The sequence below is a fragment of the Panthera uncia genome, unplaced genomic scaffold, assembly GCF_023721935.1.
Source record: "Panthera uncia isolate 11264 unplaced genomic scaffold, Puncia_PCG_1.0 HiC_scaffold_173, whole genome shotgun sequence".
Lineage (NCBI taxonomy): Eukaryota > Metazoa > Chordata > Mammalia > Carnivora > Felidae > Panthera > Panthera uncia.
The window spans coordinates 74202-95650 of record NW_026058393.1 but is presented as its reverse complement, the minus strand read 5'-3'; the positions used below and the strand labels follow the sequence as shown (position 1 = coordinate 95650).

Here is a 21449-nt window from a genome sequence, read left to right as displayed (position 1 = left end):
AAACCTACACTTGCTGTTCACTGCGGGGTCCACAGGCTGTCCTGAAGCAGAAGTGGTAAATCTAACCCTGTGTGTCCCTGTCCCATGCAGTACCCACCAGCCACCTGAAACATGGGTGTCCAAATTGAAATGTGCTGCTTGGGGGTGGTGGTTCAGGCAGGGGGTAGGGGGTGGCACATGGGAGTTGAAGATGTAGTAGGAGAAAAAGACTGTAAAATAACAAGGTAGAAATGTGTTGATATGATCACATTTGGGGTAGATTGGGTTAAACATACCATGGAAATCGATTTGTACTTTTCTAATGTGGCTACTAGAAAATCTAAATTGGATACACATTATACGTCTATTGGACAGATGTGGCCCACACTACTGTTTTAGAAGCTGGGCAGTGAGGAAAAAAGGAGGTGAAATGATGATGTCTTGAAAGAAGTGAGAGATGAAATGAAAACCCTTATTAGTATTATATCAGGAAGAGCTGGCTTTGTAAGATATGGCTGGATGACGCCGCTGGCAGGGGAGGTTGACAGACATGGGGACAGCACAGAAGAGACCCTACAGCCGTCAGTGGAGGCGGGAGCGGCCGTGGAGGCATAGGACTCATGGCGAAGTGAGTGGGCACAGGTGGCAAGAGGCTGGAGCCATCACAATCAGGTGGAGCCTGGAGGCACCGGGGGTAACGGGACCTGGATGAACGAGGGACGAACCAACAGAATGTTGGTACAGCTGTTCCACTGGTGGCCTCAATGCCCTTTGACCCCTGCCACCCCCAGGTGCAGTATGGTGTCCTTGTACCTATAACCAGCTCTCAGGGGAGGGACAGAGGGACAAAAGATAGTGACAGCTCTCAAGGGAGTTCTGAGGGCTTATTTGCTGAAATGGCCAACAAGGAATAAGGAGTCTTAGCAATTCTTCCTGAGCTGGAAAACGTGGAGGCTGCCTAGCGCACAACCGCATTGCCCCATCTGAGGTGTCAGCTTTCCAAGGCAGGGCTACAGTGGACCAGCAGTTTCAGAAATGCTTGCCCTCGGGGCTGGAAGAGGAAGTGGGGCAGACTAACATGGGACCCACTGGGCAGATGGGCAGCGAAGAGCCCTGGACTCCAGTCCAGCCTCTCCACTCGCCTGTCCTCATCCAGCCTCGGCGTGTGTAGCCTCTTCTTCCAGCCCCTCCCAGCCAGCTGCAGATGGAGACGGCTGTGTGCTCCTCAAGAGAATCACACCAACCCCGCTAGGAGTTGTGCCATCCCCACTATTATTTCCTGATCATCCTGAGGTGACTTTTAATATAAACCCACTCTCTCTGTGTAGCCCAGGAGGCTGCTTCAGGCCAAACTGCTGTGGGACAGACACATCTGAGCAGTGAGACCCTGGGCAAGTTTACCTCAGAATCTACCCTGTCCCCTGAAATGAAATCGGCGAAGACCATGCGTGGGAGCATGATTATTGCCAAAAGCAAGGCGGAGAGCCATGGCTCTGGGTCTCAGAAGCAGCACCACCAGCATGCGTCCGAAACGCCACAGGTACAAACCAGGGCTCCCCAGAAGAGGGGTGGGATCCCTCCTCCTGCCCTTTCTCCTCAGAACCCCTCAGCTATGTCAGCATCATGCCATTGCTGTGGGGGCCCTCACCAGGTTCATGGTGCAGGTCCTGCAAGGAGAGGTCATCTGGCAGGCGTTCAGCAAGTGACTTTAATGTTATAGGCACTGGGTTGAATGCTAACAAAATAAAGATAAAGCAAAATCGCTGCACTTAAGCTGCCCTAAGAGTCTGATGAAGGAGATAACCACACATTCAAATATTTGCAATAAAATGAGATTGGTGACAAAAGAGCTTTGTAAAAGGAATTGGCTTGAACCGCATGAAATTGCCAACATTCAACCATTGGAACAGCAGTTTCATATGGCTCAGTCTAATACTAAAGGAATGCTAAGGATGAAACCGTTCATATGAATTGTGGGAGGGCTGCACAGGAGTCATGGAAGGTCATAAAGTAGTCAGGAAGTTTGCGCCTCAGCCAAGGGACTTTGCGAACAATCTTGGCAGAATAGCAGGTGCTGTGGCCAGACAGTGGATGGCACCGTGGAGAGGTAGGTGATGAGTTGTCGGGGGGAAAGTGGAGTCAAGTGAGTGTAGGCTTCCAAGATGTTTCAAGGAACAAGAAAAGAGACTAGTTGTTAGAGGAGCAAATTTAGGGTTAAGAGAGTTGTTTCTCTGAAAGGAGGTGGAGGCACAAGCAGGTCTATAAGGAGAAGAGCTCCTGGAGGAGTGTAAGGTGACAATCCACCCAAGAGGGAATGAGATTCCTGGAGGAGACAGGGAGGAAAGGACTAAGCACAGTCAAAAGGGACGGGGGCCAGCTCCTTCTGGAGTCAGTAAAGGTGAAAACAGATACAGCTGCGTGTGGGGAAGGCGAGTGGAGAGCGGAGGTCGGAGAAGGTCTTTGCTGAGTGGCTCTAAGACGTGTGCAGGATGCAAAGTCTTTGCAGGAAGCATTGAGGAGGTTAGTGTTGCACAGCATGCTTGAGGAGAGTGGCGAAGCACTGATGTGTCCACCGGGAGGAATAGAACCAGAAATGGGTGGTGGACAAAAGAAAAGACAGTTTAGAATGCTGATTCTCCAGCCAAGACAGGAAGGCATAACTTCGCTGTTTCAAGATTTCCCTAAGCAGTCATTCAGAGGTAGAGAGAGAAGTCATCATTGCAAGGGCACGAGTGTGCTCAGAACAAGGGGCAAGGGAGTTGAGAGTAGTATATGGGAAGTGCAGTATATGGAGAGAAGGAATTAAGAGGAGGGCAGCAGAATGAAACAGGATTCGAGGAAGAGTCTGTGGGTCTTGTTACCATCCAAGAGTGCAGTAGGGAGAGTGGGAGAGGTGGGCGCTTCAGAGGAGGCTGTTGAAGAAAACAGAGTGGAGGTGAAGGCCCTTGCAGGAGAGGCCCCACATGTTGGATGGCGCAGGTGGATGGAATGGAAGCCAAGGTCTCCTCACGAGAGGAGGTATGCAGGTTGGATGGGACACTCTGGGGGGCTGAATTTGTGCCAAATAATGCCTCTCATCTTCGTTTCAGTCCCTCCTTCTTCTAACATCTTGAAAATTGGAACCGTCGACTCAGTTTCTTTTGCAGCATCATTTAACCCTCTTTCTCAAGACCAAATATGGTATTCATGGATGAACTAAAACTCATATTTGTATTAAACAGGGTGTCATGGGGAATCATTTTCTTTGATTGGGTTCCATCCATCTGGACAGTGAAGCAAGGCTTTTTAGAATATATCAAAGGCAGCAGAAAACACTAAATCTGATCCCAATCCCCTTGCAATAAATAGGGAACTCAGAGCCTGTTCAAGATCACCCCTGCCCACATGGCTGCTCACACTGCTCCAGTGTGACAGGACTAATGCTTTGGACAACAGTCACTGTGTTGGCATGCTCCACCCACAAATGGCTTTTCAGTTTTCTAAAGCTCTCCTAAAGCATGAACTCTCCAATGACTTAAAGTTTATTTATGTTGCAAGTGGAAAGCAATGTATAATATGTCACATAATAAAGATATGACTGTAATATAAGGTCATTTGTTTATACATCACTGTGTTCTGGGAGAGCACTCACTGGAAATTCTTATCTTTTGAATGACATTTAATACAACACTCTCATTTCTCAGTCCCATGCCCACCTCAGCTCCTCACTGCCATGGTCATGTTCAAGAACTTGTTCATCGTTACCCATAAATTCCAAGACCTCTAGACCACACATCCTACATCCTGACTACCATCTTCTAACCTTGCATATGACTTCTGTGAGAAGTAACTGGTCCCATCCAAAACTCCAGTCCACATCTTCACTGCCTACCACCCCCTTCACTCCCCATCTTACTCGGTTTGTTATCTGTGTCTGTCACTTTAGGCATTCCCTTGCCCCCTTGCCCTTCATCATACTCTCCAAGCAAAACTTCAGCTGATTCTCCACCTCCTCCATGCAGAGCGGCTGAACACAGCTGGAGACAATCTTCATCTCTCCTGAGTGGTCTTTATTTAAAAATTAAGGGGCGCCTGGGTGGCGCAGTCGGTTAAGCGTCCGACTTCAGCCAGGTCACGATCTCGCGGTCCGTGAGTTCGAGCCCCGCGTCAGGCTCTGGGCTGATGGCTCGGAGCCTGGAGCCTGTTTCCGATTCTGTGTCTCCCTCTCTCTCTGCCCCTCCCCCGTTCATGCTCTGTCTCTCTCTGTCCCAAAAATAAATAAAAAATGTTAAAAAAAAAAAAATTAAGACCACAAATCTCAAGCGGACCTTTGGTCTGCCCTAGTAAATTTGCCATCCATCTCTTCAAGATAACTATTTTATTGTGGTCGTCACTCTCCAAACCCCTAAGACCGTTTCCTCTTCCTCATTCCCAGCTGATGATCTCTCTTCTGACCCATGGAGGGAGCAGCAACAATGAGAAGACCATCACCATATTCTCCCACCACCAGACCAACGAGCCAGGCTGCACCCTCCCTGCCACGGAGTCACTGCCCCTGCTCTCATCCTAGGCCCTGCACATGTGCAGGCCCTTCTCACTCAAGAGCCGAATTCCTGCAGTCATCCCCTTTCCCTCCCATTTGTTTTTTGCCCTATAGATCCTTCTCATCAGCATCTATGCATGCTTTATTACCTCCCATCTTTAAAAACACTGTCCCGACATCACAGATCCCCCTCCAGCTCTTACCTCGTCCCTCAACTCCTCTTCAGGGCTGTTCCCCCCAAGAATGGTTGCATGCCTCCGTCCTCATCCTCAACCCCCATTCTCTCTTTCACCTATTCCAGTGAGGCCTTTGTCCTTACCACCCCACGGATCACTCTTCTCAAGGTCGCTGGCATTCATCTTGCCCGATCCAGTGGCCTGTGTTCTGTCATCCACCTCACATGACCTCATAGCAGCTGATAAGTCCTCTTCCTGGACGTGCTTCTGGCCAGCACACCACCACGCTCTTCTCCTTCCCCTTTGCCTCATTTGGGACTCCCCCTACTCCTGCACCTTTCCACATCCTCCAGATCCATAGGCTTTTGGAATAGGCTAGGACTGAGTCATCTGCTCTTTTCTTTTCGTTATCTACCTTTTCTCTATAGGTGATCTCATCCAGTTTATTAAGTACTTAAATATTTTCAGGATGCGTGTGCCCCTCACATTTCTGTCTCCAACCCCAATTTCTTGCCCAGCTGAGGTTCACGCACACAAACTCACATTCATTATCTCTGTTGAATGGCTTAAACACATCTCAAAATGTATGTGTCTGAAAAGTGACTCTTGCCCCTCACCCAAAACAGAACAAGGCAAAAAATTGTTCTTCCTTCAGTTTTTTTTCTTTCTTAATTAATGACTTTGCCATTTTCCCATATGCTCAGACTAAAACCCAAGGGATCATTCTTGGTGCCCCTCTTTCTTTCACATCCTATCCCAAGTCCTAGTGGGATGGAATGTTAGAGAAAGTATCAGCCATTTCTCACCACTTCCACCATGGCATCCTTCATCTCCTGCCTTGACCATGGAGATGTCTAACTAGTCTTCCTGCCTCCGCTCTTTTCACCTCATGCAGCAGGCACAGTGGCCTTTCAGAAATAAAACTCAGATCATTCTCTGCCTAAAACATGCCAACCACTTCCCATAACACTTGGAATAAAATCCAAATTCCTTACTGGGGTCTGCAAGCCCTGACTACGCCTTAGACTTGAATTAAGCCCAACCCTCTTCCCCATTGCTCACTCAGTACAGTTACACTGGGCTCCCACGTGCTCCCCAGAGCCCATCAAGCACACTCGTGTGCAAGGAGCTTGCTGTTCCCTCACAGAAAGACTCTTCTCTCATGATCTTGTCTCATTCTTTCATATTGTTGTCCAACCCTGTCACCGTTCTCTATGTCCTTACCTCATTCTTTTCTCCCTAGCACTTGTCACTATCTCAGACTATGTGACTGATTTGGATATTCACCTGCTCCTTTTCTGTCTCCTCTATTTGAAATAAGGACCACACAGGCAGCAACATTGCCAGCGTTGTTTGTTGTTGTATCCCTAGTGCTAGAGGGACCCCTTGTACCTAATAGGTGCCCAATATTTGTTGAATGAATGAACAAATGTGTACATATACAAAGCACCTTTCACAGTATTCCCACTTGAAGCTTAGGCAATTCTTTAAGGAAAACCTTTCATTTTACAAAGCAATCTCCATTTTACAGATGAGGAAATGAGGCCCAGAGAGATTATACGATTTCCACGAGGTCATATGGCTTGTAAGTATGAGATCTGCTGGGACACCAAGCTGGATTCTAACTCCTGATCCTTCTCCCACTCGGCAGATTTCCTCCAGCCCTCTCCCTTCGGGGCCCACACAGCGCCGGCTCAGTGTCAGCCCCAGTATCGGAGGTGAGACCGGGCTCGTGAGCTGTGTGCTCCCTGAGGACCTATTCACCCAGATCCTGGCTGATCGCATACAGGTACGTCCGTGCCCACATGCCCAGAGCTGCACGGCTCACACTCCATCCCTGCGCTGGGACCTGAGATTCCGATCCACGGCCCACCCATGGCGGTTCAGAACCCAGGGGTCTTGGAGAGGAAAGATGGGCTTCTTCACCCCCAACAGTCATTTGCTCTTGTCCTTTTGACAGCTCTTGTTAGGCAACTGGCCCTGGCGCAGTCTGCTGCCTGAAGTCACTCTCCTTAAAGGACCATTGAGCATGTTACATATTAAAAAAAAAAAAAATCAGATTCATGATACAGCCCTACAGTGGTATATTAAAAATCATAACATGGAGCCATGGAAAGTTAGAACTTGGAACCATATTAATTGCTGTAAAAATCTGTTTTCAATGTATTAAGTGAGAAAAGAAGGTTATGAAATAGTATGTACAGCACAATTGCATTTCTATAAGAATATGTCTAAATGTATGTCATACAAACAGTAAAAACTCTGAAAGTGTATTAACTGTGGTTATCTTTGGATAGCAGGATAATGGATTTTTAGTTCTGTTCATACATTTCTGAATTATTTTACAATGACACATTGCTTTTCAAGTCAAAAAACACAATAACCGTTTCCAGTTAAAAAAATTGTTTTCATAAGCATTGTACAGTTAAAGAAAAGAAAACAAGATCAGCAGGATTTGGGAGGACACCCCTAAGCCTGTTTGCTGCTTATGGTTTGCAGAGAGCTAAACGGCTCACCAGGTCCTGGAGTTGTCCATTGGCTTTGGCTTTTTCAAAGTAGGCCACGATATTAGTTGCACATTTCAATAGAACAAAATGCGACCTGAGGCTCCCAGAAGAGGAGATGTCATCACAGGAAATTACTCAGGTTAAGGTTTGATGGCTACTGTGTTCACAGTGCTGTCACTCTCAGCTGACCCGAGCAAGGTGGGCTGGTAAGTGTGCTGGTGTTTCGTGTACCCAGGTTAAATCACTGGTAAAGCCCAAAGTAAGCCAGCAGAGCAGTGCTGCTCGAAGTACTGGTCTTTGATGAAACATGGAGTTTGCGTGGCTTCCTCCATCGACAGTCTTGCTACAAAAAAAACAAACAAACAAAAAAAAAACCAGCAGCTGAAATAAATAGTGTTTTTCGTGATGTCGTTGATTTACATTCTGGCACACGATTCTGGTCTCATCAAACACTGGTAGTGATCAGCTCCTGGCCAAGGGTGGCCAGTCTGTGTACCACCCTTTGAGTAACACTGATGTACAACAGAGGCTGCTCCTCAGTGGTTAGTATTACCAAGATCATTACACGCCAAGGCAGTAACGCCACTGAAAGATCTGAATGGCCCACCTGCTACTGGTGCCCTTGCTGTTACTCTGTGAGGGGGGATACCTTGCCTTTCCCTCCTCTCTGCCTGTTCCTCATGGACCTGCCCAAACCCTCACTTTCACGTTTAGTTTGCGTTCCTTATTTCTGTAGAGTTGGGAGAAATCTTTTATTCTATAAACACGTATGATAAAGCTCTTGCATGACTGATAAAATATTTGTATTTTTCTCTCATATTTTATAACAGCATGTTGAATGTAGCAGGTGGAAGGGTGGTTTAACGGCATTTACATGGGGGCCCAGTAGGTCAGCAGAGACCAATGCAGCCCCCAGTAAAACCACCCACGAAAGAACAAGCAACTTTCTCCATAGAGAACCCGGTAACTGTGGCCTTAGTTACTGTCTTTTCTCACTCTGGTTTCAGCTGAGTGACTGCTTCCGCGGAGTGGTGTTTGATAGCGTTGAGACCCTCTTCGCTCGGAACGCGGCTGTGGCTCTCCTCTGCCTGCTGAAGGCCATCGGCAACCGGGAGCACATCTACGTAATCAACATGGCCCAGGACTACACAGTCATGAAGGCCCAAGAGAAAGCCAAAAAGGAGCAAGAAGGTAAAGCCCCGTACTCTTCTGGGCTGCCCTTCCCAAGCCCTAACAGCCCTTCCAACAGAGCGTTACACTTTTTGAAATGCTTCTCCACCACGTTGAGCCATTGTGCAGATGAACCTATTACATCTGCCATGTCATCGGTGCTCACCTCCGCCCTGTAAGGTGACCAGAAGTTCTTATTTCTACTTTGCACCTGAGGGAACTGAGGTGCGGCTGACCTGTCGGGAGACTACAGGACAGGGAATGGACCCAGCCAGCTCTTCTTGTAACAGACATGTTTCCCTTCCCCCTAATATCACACTGCATCCCTTCTCATCTTCCCTGTAATCACAACCAACCCATGGGGGACACATCACAAGTCCCATCCTGACTCAGGTGACTGATTAGCTTGTTGGTTTTGTTTAAGGGGACTGTACATTTCCTGCAAACACTGGAAGTGCTCATAAACTTGACAAAACAGCTTCTACATCTTAGCCTCCTGTCCCCCATGCACTGCAGCCAACATTCTGTACACTTGAAATGTCTCTAAATGGCACTGTGGGTTATTTAATCCTTACAGTAACCCTCTGGGGATCATTGTCCCCCTTTTACAGACAAGGAAAAGGAGGCTCAGAGACATCAACAGTGTAAGATCACACAGCAAATTAGTAAGGTCTTTATAACTCTGAAACCTTGCTTTTTCCTGTCATTACAACAGTAGCTTGAAAAAAATTTCAGTGATTGAAAATTAAACACACACACACACACACACACACATTCAGAGTAATGTTAGCTTGAATTCCCAATTTAGTCATAAGCAGACCTAGCAAATTTTGGTCCCCAAGGGAGGAGGTGACACTTTCCTTGGGAGGCAGTCTCCTGCTCTGGCCTCAGCTCGGTGACATCACTGCCCTTCCTTACTTGGCCTTACCTCTCTTCTGGAAAAATCCAAGCAAATCATAGTGCTTTTTCATTAAGGAAATAATTACAAACTTGAGCTCTCTTAGTTCTTAAACAGAACTTAAAGACTGCTTCCTTACATTCTCATCCAGAGAAAAATTAGGAAGAAAATCCCTGGCAGTGTTCCAGCCTCCGACTTCCTGCTTTTCCAGAAAGCTTATGTCCCCGTTACCATCAACTTGAAATAAAGTATCTCTTTTCATTTTTTCATTTACTTGTGGATTGAGGTTTTTCACCATTGCATTATGGGCTCCTCTCCCTGAAATCTTCTGCATTTGAAAAAAGTCCCAAGGCGGCATCCAGTAACAATATTATTATATTCAAATCTAATTTTTATTGAACATTTATGAATTCGCCAGGCACGGGCCTAGATGCTTTAGAGGGTTGCCTATATGATCCCCATGGCAGCCTATGGAGGAAGAAACCTGATTCTTATCTGTTCCTAGCCCTTGGTAAGTGTCAGAGAAGGATCTTCAAATATACATCTCCGAGTCCAAAGCACAGGCCTACAACAAGTGGAAGTTGTAGAAAAGAATCTGACAGCCTTTGTGCGGGGCATGACCATGCTTCTGGACCTGGAATCTGTAGGGTATTGAAAATGGTTTCCCTTGGTCTGCAAATGGTTCTGTCACCCTGAGCACTCTGGCGGCATATGTTTGTAGTGTATGAAGTCCGTGGGTGCTATATTACTTCCCTATCACTGCGGTAGCAAATTACAGACTGGATGCCTCCAAACAACACAGACTTGCTGTCTTACATTTCTGGAAGTCAGAAGTCCTTAAGGCGGGGTGTCCACAGGGCTCTGTTTCGTTGAAGGCTCCAGGGAGAGAATCCATTTCCTTACCTTCTCAAGCTTCTAGAGGCCACTTGCATTTCTCAGCTCATGGTCCCTACTTCACAGCATTCTGACCTCTGCTTCCATTGCCACATCTCCTTCTCTGACCCTGACCCTCCTGCACCCCTCCTATAAGGACCTTTGTGATTATACTGGGCCCACTCGGATAATCCGGGACAGTCTCCCAGTGCAAAGTCCTTAACTTAATCACATCTGCAAAATCCTTTCCCCCACACCAGGTAGCGTATTCACAGTTCTGGGGATTAGAACATGGACATCTTTGGAACTACTATTCAGTCTAGCACAGATGGAGACCAGTTTTGGAACTGTGTGAGTGAAGGAAGGCCCGCCAGAGATCAAGAATGTCCCCGCAGCACCAGAGCCACCCTTGCCCTGTCATAGACCCTCCATAGCAAGTGTGGGCTGGGAGCTGAGCCACTGAGGGCCCTGCAGCCAAGGCTGGCGAGTGAGTCACTTTCCCTCACTTTCCTCTCTCTGTTCCCTCCACAGAGAGCAAACGCAGGGAGGCACTTCAGAAAGAGAAGGAGCGTCTCCAAAATATGGATGAGGAAGAATATGATGCCATGACAGAGGAGGAGAAAATCATGTTCAATCGAGAGGTTCGGCAGGCCCTCCGGGAAAGGAAGAAGAGGTCAGAATCAAGGGGTAGTCAGGCTGGAAGTGGTTCCCCCCGGGAGTAACACACAGCCCATCCTGGAGACTGGGATCACCTTCCGGGGGAGCAGCATGACCAAGGGAGACACAGGAGGGTCACCTTCTGGGGAGCAGCGTGACCAAGAGAGACACAGGAGGATCACCTTCTGGGGGAGCAGTGTGGCCAAGGGAGACAGGAAGATGACCTGCTAAGAGCAGGAAAACACCTTGACCATCAAGGGGACTGGTGGCTGCAGCCTTTCAGGGTTTCTTTCATTGTCCTCCCCGTCCTTCTCTCTGGAGGACATCTGACACTAGAGGGAAGGTTGTATGATATAATGGCAGGGGACTTCTGGCCCCTCTATTCTCCAAGAGCTCCCACAAGCTTCTCCTGACAACTGCCCCCTAGGTGTGGCTCATCAGCCTCTGTGCTCAGGTGTCCACAGCTGGTGACTGAGGGGCCACTCTCTTGACATGAGCTTAATGGTCGCTCCCCAGAACTCAGTCATTTCTCCTTCCCCAGCCATCATCTTGGCCTTTTGTGGTGTTATCTGTGCCCTGAGTTCTGACTGCCTCTCCCACTTGATCCTCGGCCTGGACGGTTCACCAGAGACCCTGGGCAGTGTCTCAGCCACTTTCTGTGCCCATCACTGGGAACCACACAGGAAAGACTGAATCCCCTCCACACCACATGGGCCCCAGGAGACTCAAGCTATCTCAGATAGCAGTAGGATATATGTCCTTTCTGCCCTCAGACCTTCAAACATGCTGGGAGAGGAGGGTATATTGCTTACCCTCCATAGAATTCCACACATTGACAAAGCCAAGATACTTGCCCTACTGTAGGGGGACATAGTCTCCTTCCATCTCCAGACTCCTCCAACTGACCCCAAAAGAGCTTTTTTGCCCTCTCTGCCCCCATAGTATGCCCTCATTTCTTCATCTGCATGGTCCCTTGTAAAAATGCCCAGGGGGCGCTGCCTGGTGGCTGGGTCTCAGTTAAACATCTGACTTCAGCCCAGGTCATGATCTCACAGTTCATGAGTTTGAGCCCTGCATCAGGTTCTGTGCTGTCAGCACAAAGCCAGCTTCGGATCCTCTCTCCCCCTCTCTCTCTGCCCCTCCCCCCCTTTCTCGCGCGCGCGCACGCGCGCGCTCTCTCTCTCTCTCTCTCTCTCTCTCAAAAATAAACATTTAAATAAACAAACAAACAAACAAACCCAGTCCTCCAGAGGTATAAAAATACTAGCTTTGGGATTCCAAAGGAATCTCCTTTCTTTCTCATCCAGGTCATTGCTTTCAGGAATTTATTTCATAGTGGACTTGGAAAATATAAATCTGATCCTCAAAGCTCAGCAATGACTTGTTTGTGTGAGACACACACACACACACACACACACACACACACACACACACACCTAGTAATGATGAGTTGGCTACAGTGGATGATAGAGAATCACAGCAACCAGGAGCAACCAGGGATTCCTAGAAATGAAAACAGATGGGTTTTGTACTTTCAGAAATGCTGTCCCCTCCACTCTTGTTTATATTTGGTGTCCCAGCCTTGGTGCCCCTTCTGCCACTGGCAACAGGGCAGACCCAGCTGAATCCATAGCAGGAAGGGATAGAGAAAAGAAAGGAATGTGGCTTTCAGATCCACCACCATGGCTCCAAGCTAGCCATTAGGGACTGCTATTTAAAACACCATTTCTTGAGACACCTGAGTGGCTCAGTCAGTTAAGCTTCAGACTTCGACTCGAGCCATAATCTCATGGCTCATGAGTTCAATCCCTGCTTCAGGCTCTGTGCTGACAGCTCAGAGCCTAGAGCCTGCTTCGGATCCCGTATCTCCCTCTCTCTCTGCCCCTCCCCCACTCACACTCTGTCTCTCTGTCTCTCAAAGGTGAATAAACGTTAAAAAATAAATAAATAAAACACTGTTTCTGTTCTAATGTTGTCTGAACATTAGATGTAACAAGTATAGGAAGCTGAGCCACATCTGAACTGATATCAGAACAATCTTTGCAACTTACTTTTTGAAAACTGCTAACATCAAGCTATTTTCAGCCCTTGCCTTGCTCTCCTATGAAAGAAGATTGATATGCATATTGAGAGTTCCTCTTAGTTGAGTTTGAGGTGATCACTTTTGCTGAATGACTTTTCAGAGACCCTACTTTCTTTCTTTCCTTTCTTCCCTTCTTCCCTCCCTCCCTGTCTTCCTTCCTTCCTTCCTTCCTTCCTTCCTTCCTTCCTTCCTATTTACCCACATTATTTACCCACATTTCTTTACCTGCATTTCATTCTTATGCCCAAGAAAGCTCTGCCCATGTCCCTCCACTGGACACTCCCAGTCAGGGGGAGTGGACAGGAGAGGCTCTAAACTCTGTTGTCTCTGCTTGGTTTGATGAAGGGAGCTGGAGAGGCTGGCAAGGGAGATGCATGAAAAGAAGTTACAGCAGGAGCTTGAGCGGCAAAAGGAAGAAGATGAGCTAAAACGGAAGGTCAAAAGGCCAAAGCAAGGACCAGTAAAGGAGGAACCTCCCACAAAGAAATCTCAAACAGCCAACCGGCAGGTAGCAACCCTCTCTTGCTCCTTAGCAAGAAGCAGAACAGAGAGAGCATACATTGTAACCGGCCCATCAATCCAGTACGTTTCCCTTCCACAAAATTGACCTGATACTGTTTGGATTTTGCAGTGGAGCAGAAGGTAGGAGGGAAGGGGCCAACATTTGTCACGGGCTGATTGTGTGCCAGGATCCCTGGCTGGCCTTTATGTAATTCTGTCATTTTGGCCTCCCTCCCACCCTGTGAGGTTCAGAGCCATGAACCCTGCCTGGGGTTGAAAGAGACAAAGTCGTGGGTACCGGACCTCCCCCAGTTACGTCTGACCACAGTCATTGCACTTTCCACTGTACCCCGCCCTCCCCGTAAGTCCCCTGCATGGTGCTGAATGGGCTGGTATTCACAGTTTGCCTCAGTAAGCCACAAAGTCAATAGAGCCCCGGTGTTCAACCAATAGCTTATCTTGACAATGGTCAAGGAAGGCACTGCAACATAAGCTTGTCCTTGCAGACAACTAGTGATAGTTTACCAGCCTGCCAAGCTTAGCAGTCACATCTCTGGGGCCACGACCCAGGAAGGCAGAACAGCCAACACAGCACCAAGAGTGGCGCTCACAGCCCGGGAGGGTAGCTAGCCAGCTGGTGGGCACAGTGACTATTTCAGCACTGGATGCTCTGAGGGTGAAGCTAAAGCCAGACAAGCCAGACTCCCAGACAAGATGCAGACTGGTCCCAGTAGATGAGCAAGGCACAGTGACCACATCTGAGCAGACACAAGGGCAGAGGAATTAGGCTTCAGCGGCCACAATCAGGTAGAGCTCAGGAAGGAGCAGGGTCTGAGCGTGCAGAAACGGCCCAGGCTTGGGAGCAGAACCAAGCACAAGAAGCAAGAAGGCCTGGACTCTCCACTGTACCTGGCCTCCAGCTGCTCTGTGCTGGGCTCCTGCAACCTTCCAAGGGCAAGCCCTCCCTGCCCCTCTCTGGCCGCTCCTTCCACACAGAGTCCTCTGCCTGATATCTGTTGTCCGGACAGAACTTCCAGTGTCTTGGCAGTGACTCTACTGACAGTGGAGAAAGACACAGTAGTAGCCAAGCCCCTCCCCTCCATACTCAACTAGGTGAGTGACCCCTCCAGGGGACAGCTCTACCCAGCACTGACCTCCTAGCTGCGTTGGAGATGAGACAGAGGAGTGGTACGGTGAGGCGCTGAGGCAAGGGGGAAGCCAACCCAGCGAGCCTGCCTCAGAGCCCAGCTTTATGGAGGAGGCGCACTTTCAGCGGGAAAGGGGGTTCTGGGCTGCTCTGCAGTCAGTGAACGTTCGGCTAGACTTCATGTCATCAAAGAATGAACAAAAACCTCTGGGGCCTCCCCAAGGATTCCATCCAGAGGGGAGGAAAATCAGAGCCCACAAAGCAAGTTTAAAAGGGCAGGAGAAAAAGAATGAAGTTGGTTTCTCTAGGCCAGGTTAATTAAATAAATAGTATTTTTTAAAAGCCAGGACACAGCCAAATTCTTAAACTCCTGTTTGTTCCCCACGAAGGACCGTGGAGAGGATATTTTAACAAGGACCCCCCAAGATGACACAGACAGAGGCATAGCCCCTGGGTCTATAAGAGGCACCTGGGGCTCTGTGAGGCCTTCTTTCAAAACACAATATCCTCTTGCTCTCATTTATGCCGTTGTTCTCCAGTAAAGAAATGTTTTAAGCATGTTTTATGTGTTTTGCCTCCTAGATGCTTACTTTTTCCAAACTAGATGTCAAGATGGATTCAGTAGAAAGGAAAGTATCCATCAGGGAGCAGTTAACGGAGAAGGAGGAACTGACAAAGAAGAGAAGAAACCAACTGGCAGACCCTCACATGGTTGGGTCTCCCCTTGTCCAGGAGCCAGAGAACAGTGAGGGGGACCTCCGGAAGGATGCTGACAAGCACCTGGCCCACAAGTTTAAGACCTATGAGCTGACTCTCAAGGATGTTCAGAACATCCTCATGTACTGGGACCGGAAGCAAGGCATTCTGCTGCAACACATGGGCACCGACGACATACCCCACGAGGCTGATGACCAGCGCCAGGTTCCTTCGGGTGGGCGCCGAGGCCGCAAGGACCGGGAGAGGGAGCGTGCAGAGAAGGAGAGAGCCGAGAAGGAGCGCCAGGAGCGGGAGAAGGCTGAGAGGGAGCGTCTGGAGAAGCTCCGGGCTCTGGAGGAGCGGAGCGACGGAGGAGAGGCTGATGGGGAGGAGGACCACGAGGGGAAGAAGGATCTAGGCGTGCCATTAATAAACATCCAGACACCTGACATGGAAGGCTTGAACTGGAAGCAGGCCCTGGACAATGACAGGCTTCCCAAAGGGGATCAGGTACAGACTCTTTTCCAGGATGCAGATGTAATGAATGGGGTAGCAGGTATTGTACTAATTACCATTAAGGTGTTTCTTTCTGTATCCCCTTAATTCCATTAATCTCTGATTAATCCCTTGGATATAAGACAACAATGGCTAAAAGGACCTATTTCTAGGTGAAAATCCATAGAAAGCTCCACAGATCTAAATTACTCTATCTGACCTCATAAAAAACTGTCTATAGGGTTGATTTTTAATATCGATAATACTGGTGTTACAGGCTGGCAAGGTAGGTACGCTGTAGGGTGAAGCAAGAGGCTCAACTACTTTAAAATCTTGTTCCCACAAGTTCTTATAGTGACAGAAATCATACTGTTTATCAGATAGCCTTTTGGCCCTAGAAAATATTGCATATCCAGAAGCCTCTTGGGTAATGGTTTGAAGGAGACAGTTACTATAGGCTTTTGTCTGAGGAAGAACTTCTGTAAAGCACCAGAAAGCAAATAATTTAGGCTGCGGGTCATCTAGTCTCTGTCACAACCACCACCAACATATAAATCAATGATTTTGTTCCAATACAACTTCATTTACAAAAGCAGGTAGCAGGCCAGACTTGACCAGGGGGACACAGTTTGCTGATCTCTGGTTTCGTCTATAAGAAATTAGACACAACCTTAACAAGGAGAGAACAGAGCCTGGGAGGAAAGTATGGCAGGTAAGGGCTAATGGGAGGACACGGGTAATTCCGCAAGGGGGCACATTAGGGTGTGGTTTGGCCCCACAGCAGCAGGCCAGGCGGGCCAAAGGGCAGAAGACCGTTGGAGGACACAACACCACTCGTTTTACAGTTCCGCCTCCACTCAGCCTTAGATAAGGCATCATGGCCATTTTTCCCCTAGAATTGTGTTTTTGGAGAAAAGGACATCTTCTCATCTTGCTTTGTGCTCCAGTACTATAGCCAAGATGATCTGCTTGCCTTTTTGTTTTCTCTCCACACTCCAAGCCACAGGTTAGACTGTTGGTTATAAAGTTCTTTAACCCTGGCTCTATTAATTCAACAGTTGGTACAAACTGTTCATTTCTTTCCCTCGCAGACATTCAAACCCTGGGAGTTAACGCTAGCTAAGCGTTAGGTCTTTAGCCACCTGCCCTGCAGGTTAGAAACCCAGGATTCCATGAAGACTGTTGCCTGCTTGGCCTAATGGCCCATTTGGTCCACAGAACGGGTGCTCTGGTGGGCTGTAACACCATTGTGATGATGACAAATCTAGAGATAGCATGCTTATTCTGAGGGGCTCCATGCTGAGAAGGAAGTTGCTGCTAAATTTTAAAGGCATCTGCTCTGGAAGATGCTCCTTCAGTATATATGAGAGCAGAAGGGGAGAATGCTGTAGGAATGAATGTTCTCTTTGGTTTCTTTTTGACTTCTCTCTTCCTTCCCATCCTTTACCCCATTCCCAGAACCTTGGCTTTTTTTTTTTTTTCTTTGCCATATTTGACCTGCTCTGACCCTATCTTTCAGCATTAGAAGGAAAGAACATTTAAAGGTGAAAGAACAATTAACACGGGATCTGAAAACAGATGGAACAACTCTGTACTATAGACATCAGAGCCTTAAGAGCTAGTCTCTAAAACATAGTTTTGAGTGCCTACTATGTGCTGGGCCCTGTGCTATAGTGTCCTGGTTCTTGTCCCAGTGGAGTTTATGTAACATCCAGCTGCAGAGACAGACACGGTAGGGTGACAAGGGCCATGATGAGAGAGGTACAGGGAGCATGCAGCCACAGCAAGTGCCCCAGCCTGGTCTAGGGGTTTGGGGATCTAGAAAAACCTACAGAGCTGTGCCATAGGTCTTTCACACCCCTCCCCTGACACATGCACATAGCAGGGGCATCTCCCAAGAATGGTGAGGAAAAGACAGGAGGGTCTGAACCACCCTGTGCTCGCTCGGGGAGGAGCTGGGGGAACCCTACCCTGTGCATAGGAAATTAACCATGGGCTTTCCCTTTAGATCCTGGACATCTTGGGTCTGGGTTCCTCTGGCCCACCCATCCCACCTCCGGCCTTATTCTCAATCATCTCCCACCCCCTGAAGCGGCTGCCTCCGGCCACAACAGAAATCCTGAAGCATTTTGTGTTTGTGATCCCACCACCTGAAGAGCTCTCCCTCCAGGAGGAGAAAAGAGAAGGGGAAGCAGAACCAGAGCTTTCAAGCACTGTGAGCTCTGCAAAGGTAAGGAGCAAGCCAGCTGCTTGCCCTCCTGACCTTGGCGGGAATTCAGATGGGCAGACAGAGGCCACTTTCCACATGGTCAAAAACTGAGTACAGCGTTGGCTGTCATGCTCGCTGATGTGTTTGCCTTTGACTCATCAGGGATCCTGCCTGGGGACCCCGCATGAGCCTCTCTCAAAATGGCTCATTCTCATCTTCCACCCTTTCCAGCCCTCGTGGGATGGTCTAGGGAACTTGTTGAATTGCTCTGAAGCTTATGTGTGAGAAACAATTAAGCAAGACCAGCTCTTTTAGAAAAAAGATATTAGAATGTATTGGGAAGCTAAGGTAGTTCACACAGGGCATGAGAATACAAGAATCAACAGACACGAATTAAGGGAAGACACAGCACTAGAAAAAGGACAGATTACCAAAGAATTTATCAAGGGAAGATTAGATATTTTGGTAAACTCACTTTTTATCTCTTTATTGACACAAGGTGGTAAAATTAATTCCAGCTGGGTTAAAAATATAAGCAATCTGAGGGCACCTCAGCTCATTTGGTTGAGCATCCGACCCTTGATTTCAGCTCAGGTCATTATCTCACTGTGAGTTTGAACCTAGCATCGAGCTTCATGCTGACAGCATGGAGCCTGCTTGGGATTCTCTCTCTTTCTTTCTCTCTCTCTGCCCCTCCCCTACTCTCTCTCTCTGTCTCTCAAAATAAATCAATGAGCCTTTAAAAAATTCAAAATATAAGCAATCCAAATGAAATCATATAAAAGTAAAAGAAAATAGACATGTAATTAATAGAATAAATCACAAAGGAAAAATGGATTTGACCAATAATATGCAGAAGGTATATATAATTAAGAACTATAGATGGGCTTTTTATTCCCAGAGGAGTGTGGTGGCCCCAAATTTGAATCTCTCCACACAGCCTCCTACAAAACATACACCCCAGCAAGAATAATAAAATCACCTGGGGGTGCCTGGCGGGGTGGGGGGTGCTCAGTCAGTTAAGCATCCGACTTCCACCCAGGTCATGATCTCACGGTTCATGAGATTAAGCCCCACATCAGGCTCTGTGCTGACAGCTCAGAGCCTGGAGCCTGCTTCAGATTCTGTGTCTCCCTCTCTCTCTCTGCCCCTTCCCAGCTCATGCTCTGTCTCTCTCTCAAAAAAAAAAAATAAATAAATAAGTAAATAACATTTTAATAAATAAATAAAATCACTTATAGGCTCTGCCTAAGGCTCAGTTAGGTGAAGAGACTGCCTCAAACTGCTATTTACAAGTAAGAAACTGTCATCTGAGGGACACCTGGATGGCTCAGTCAGTTGAGCATCCGACTTCAGGTCATAATCTCGCAGTTCGTGAGTTCAAGCCCCATATCTGGCTTGCTGCTGTCGGTGAGGAGCCAGCTTTGGATCCTCTGTCCCTGTCTCTCTGCCCCCTCCTCTCTCTCTCTCTCTCTCTCTCTCTCTCTCTCTATCTTTCTCTTTCTCTCAAAAATAAACATTTAGAAAAAAAAGAAATCATCATCTGAGATCAGCAGCATGCATAGGCAGGCCTTTCTAGAACAGAATCCAAATAAAAAAGATTAAAAAATTGCCAACATCAGAGGTGACTATGACACCAAACTCTTTCCTTAAAATGAGCCACAAACAGAAAAAGATTAAGCATTCTTTAACTTACCATTTTAGGAGGAACTCTAGTTCATCCCCAATTAGCAGAAGAAAGTTCTTCATTCTGGAAGAATGGCAACTAAAACTATAAAAAGAAGAGTAGAATTAGAAAAACACAGGGCGCCTAGGGGGCTCAGTCGGTTAAGCGTCCAACTTCGGCTCAGGTCATGATCTCACGGATCATGAGTTTGAGGCCCGCATTGAGCTCTCTGCTGTCAATGCAGAGCCTACTTCTGACCCTCCGTTCCCCGCCTCCCTCGGCTCCTCCCCAGCTCTTGCACACATGCTCTCTTTCTCTCTCTCAAAAATAAACTTTTTTTAAAAAAGAAAGAAAAACACTATTCTGTTATCCCCAGAAAAGTATTAATTGAGGAGCACCAACTTATACAAAACAAAAAGCAGTACTTTGTTGGGGAACAAGATGCGCACCACGAGCCCAGAGCATCATCCCACAGGTGACCAGCCAGCTGCAAAAGGAAAAGCCCACTTTACCGTGGCCACGTCTGGCGGGCACCACTCCAGCCACGTGAACACACTGCGTCTGTAATCATGGGTCGACATGGCATTTTGTCCCTCATTGTGATGGAGTGTGATATATACCACATCCTCTATGAATCAAATCAAGCTTTGAAGCCCAATTTTTGTCTTACAAAAAATACAGGGAATAAAGGAGTAAGTGAAATGACCCTCTAAGAATAGTCAGAAAATTTCAGAGCTTGGAATATTCTATCAGAACACAGATCTGGTCTGTCCCAAAATCAATGTGATTGGGAGGAGATGAGGGGTGTAGAGTGAAAGGTACTAAGAAAACACAACAAAATGCATATGGGAGCATATCCCCTGCAGCTTCAAGCTTTCTCTAGGCTTTGGCCTCCTCCTCGGGGAATGGGATGCCAGGAAAAGCTCTGGACTCCTCTCCAGCCTACTCCTCTTCTCTGCTAGGATAGTTGGCTGGGCCCTCCCCTGCTCTAGGCAGCCACCAGCATCCTGGACCTACAGCGCGGCCATCCCAGACAGCAGGCATGTTGTAGTTGTCTCTGTTCATGTGTATGCAGATGAGTATTTAAGACCTCGTGCTTGTTCTTAATCAAGGCGCAGGAGGAGCAGACCACCTCCTCCAAGGGGAGCAGACAGAAACTGAAAGAAAAGGCAGATCAGGTCCGAGACACTCAGAAGGACAAACGTCGCATGGCCTTCAGCAGGAAGGTCTTTTCTGGGGCAGTGTCTGGAGCCATTGCCCCCCTGTCAGACACGGAGCAGAACAGCTTCTCTGGGCAGTTGTCTCAGGAGAAGTTTACCAGGTGGGCCTCTGGACCACCCGGGGGTGGGGGTAGTTTTGAAGCCCAAATAGAGGGTGTGGCTGACACAGCGCCCGAGGGGAGAAGGGCCGTCCTGCCCGCGGGACCCTCTGCGTGATTGTGCCCAACCCTGGCAGGTGGGGACACCTCCCAGGCAGCTGTCCTGCCTGCTCCTGCCCCAGAGGAAGCCTTCTCTCTTTAAAAGCCCCATGGTCGTTGGCAGGCTGAACCACTTCCGGTGGATCGTGCCAGCCAACGGTGAGGTGACCTTACGAATACACTTCTCTTCTGATGACCTTGGGAACTTCGACCAGACATTTAACTTTGAGATCCTTGGGACTCACCGCCAGTACCAGCTTTACTGCCGAGGCGTGTGCAGTTACCCGTACATCTGCCAAGACCCAAAGTAAGTCCGTTGTACTTTGAAAGAGAGAGTTGACAGAAACACTTTCATTTTCCCACATGGCACTTTGAGCAAGGTAGCTCTCCCTACCAATGTGGGCCCGGGGTTTGCCAGCTGTACTGGGCATCAGTGTTTTAGACACTTACAAA

The 21449-nt window shown here is 48.0% G+C and overlaps 1 protein-coding gene across 1 annotated transcript in view; it reads left to right on the top strand.

The window, feature by feature from the left end:
- LOC125917342 (hydrocephalus-inducing protein homolog) overlaps positions 1-21449 on the top strand; it is a gene marked incomplete at its 5' end in the record, with an annotated part of 107951 nt that overhangs the window by 17936 nt on the left and 68566 nt on the right. The window contains 9 exons of the mRNA XM_049623571.1: positions 1308-1519; positions 6329-6466; positions 8192-8375; positions 10657-10798; positions 13211-13373; positions 15096-15719; positions 17713-17934; positions 20692-20900; positions 21121-21303. Of these exons, the coding sequence (XP_049479528.1) occupies positions 1308-1519; positions 6329-6466; positions 8192-8375; positions 10657-10798; positions 13211-13373; positions 15096-15719; positions 17713-17934; positions 20692-20900; positions 21121-21303 (2077 nt within the window). The remainder of the gene's footprint in view (positions 1-1307; positions 1520-6328; positions 6467-8191; positions 8376-10656; positions 10799-13210; positions 13374-15095; positions 15720-17712; positions 17935-20691; positions 20901-21120; positions 21304-21449) is intronic.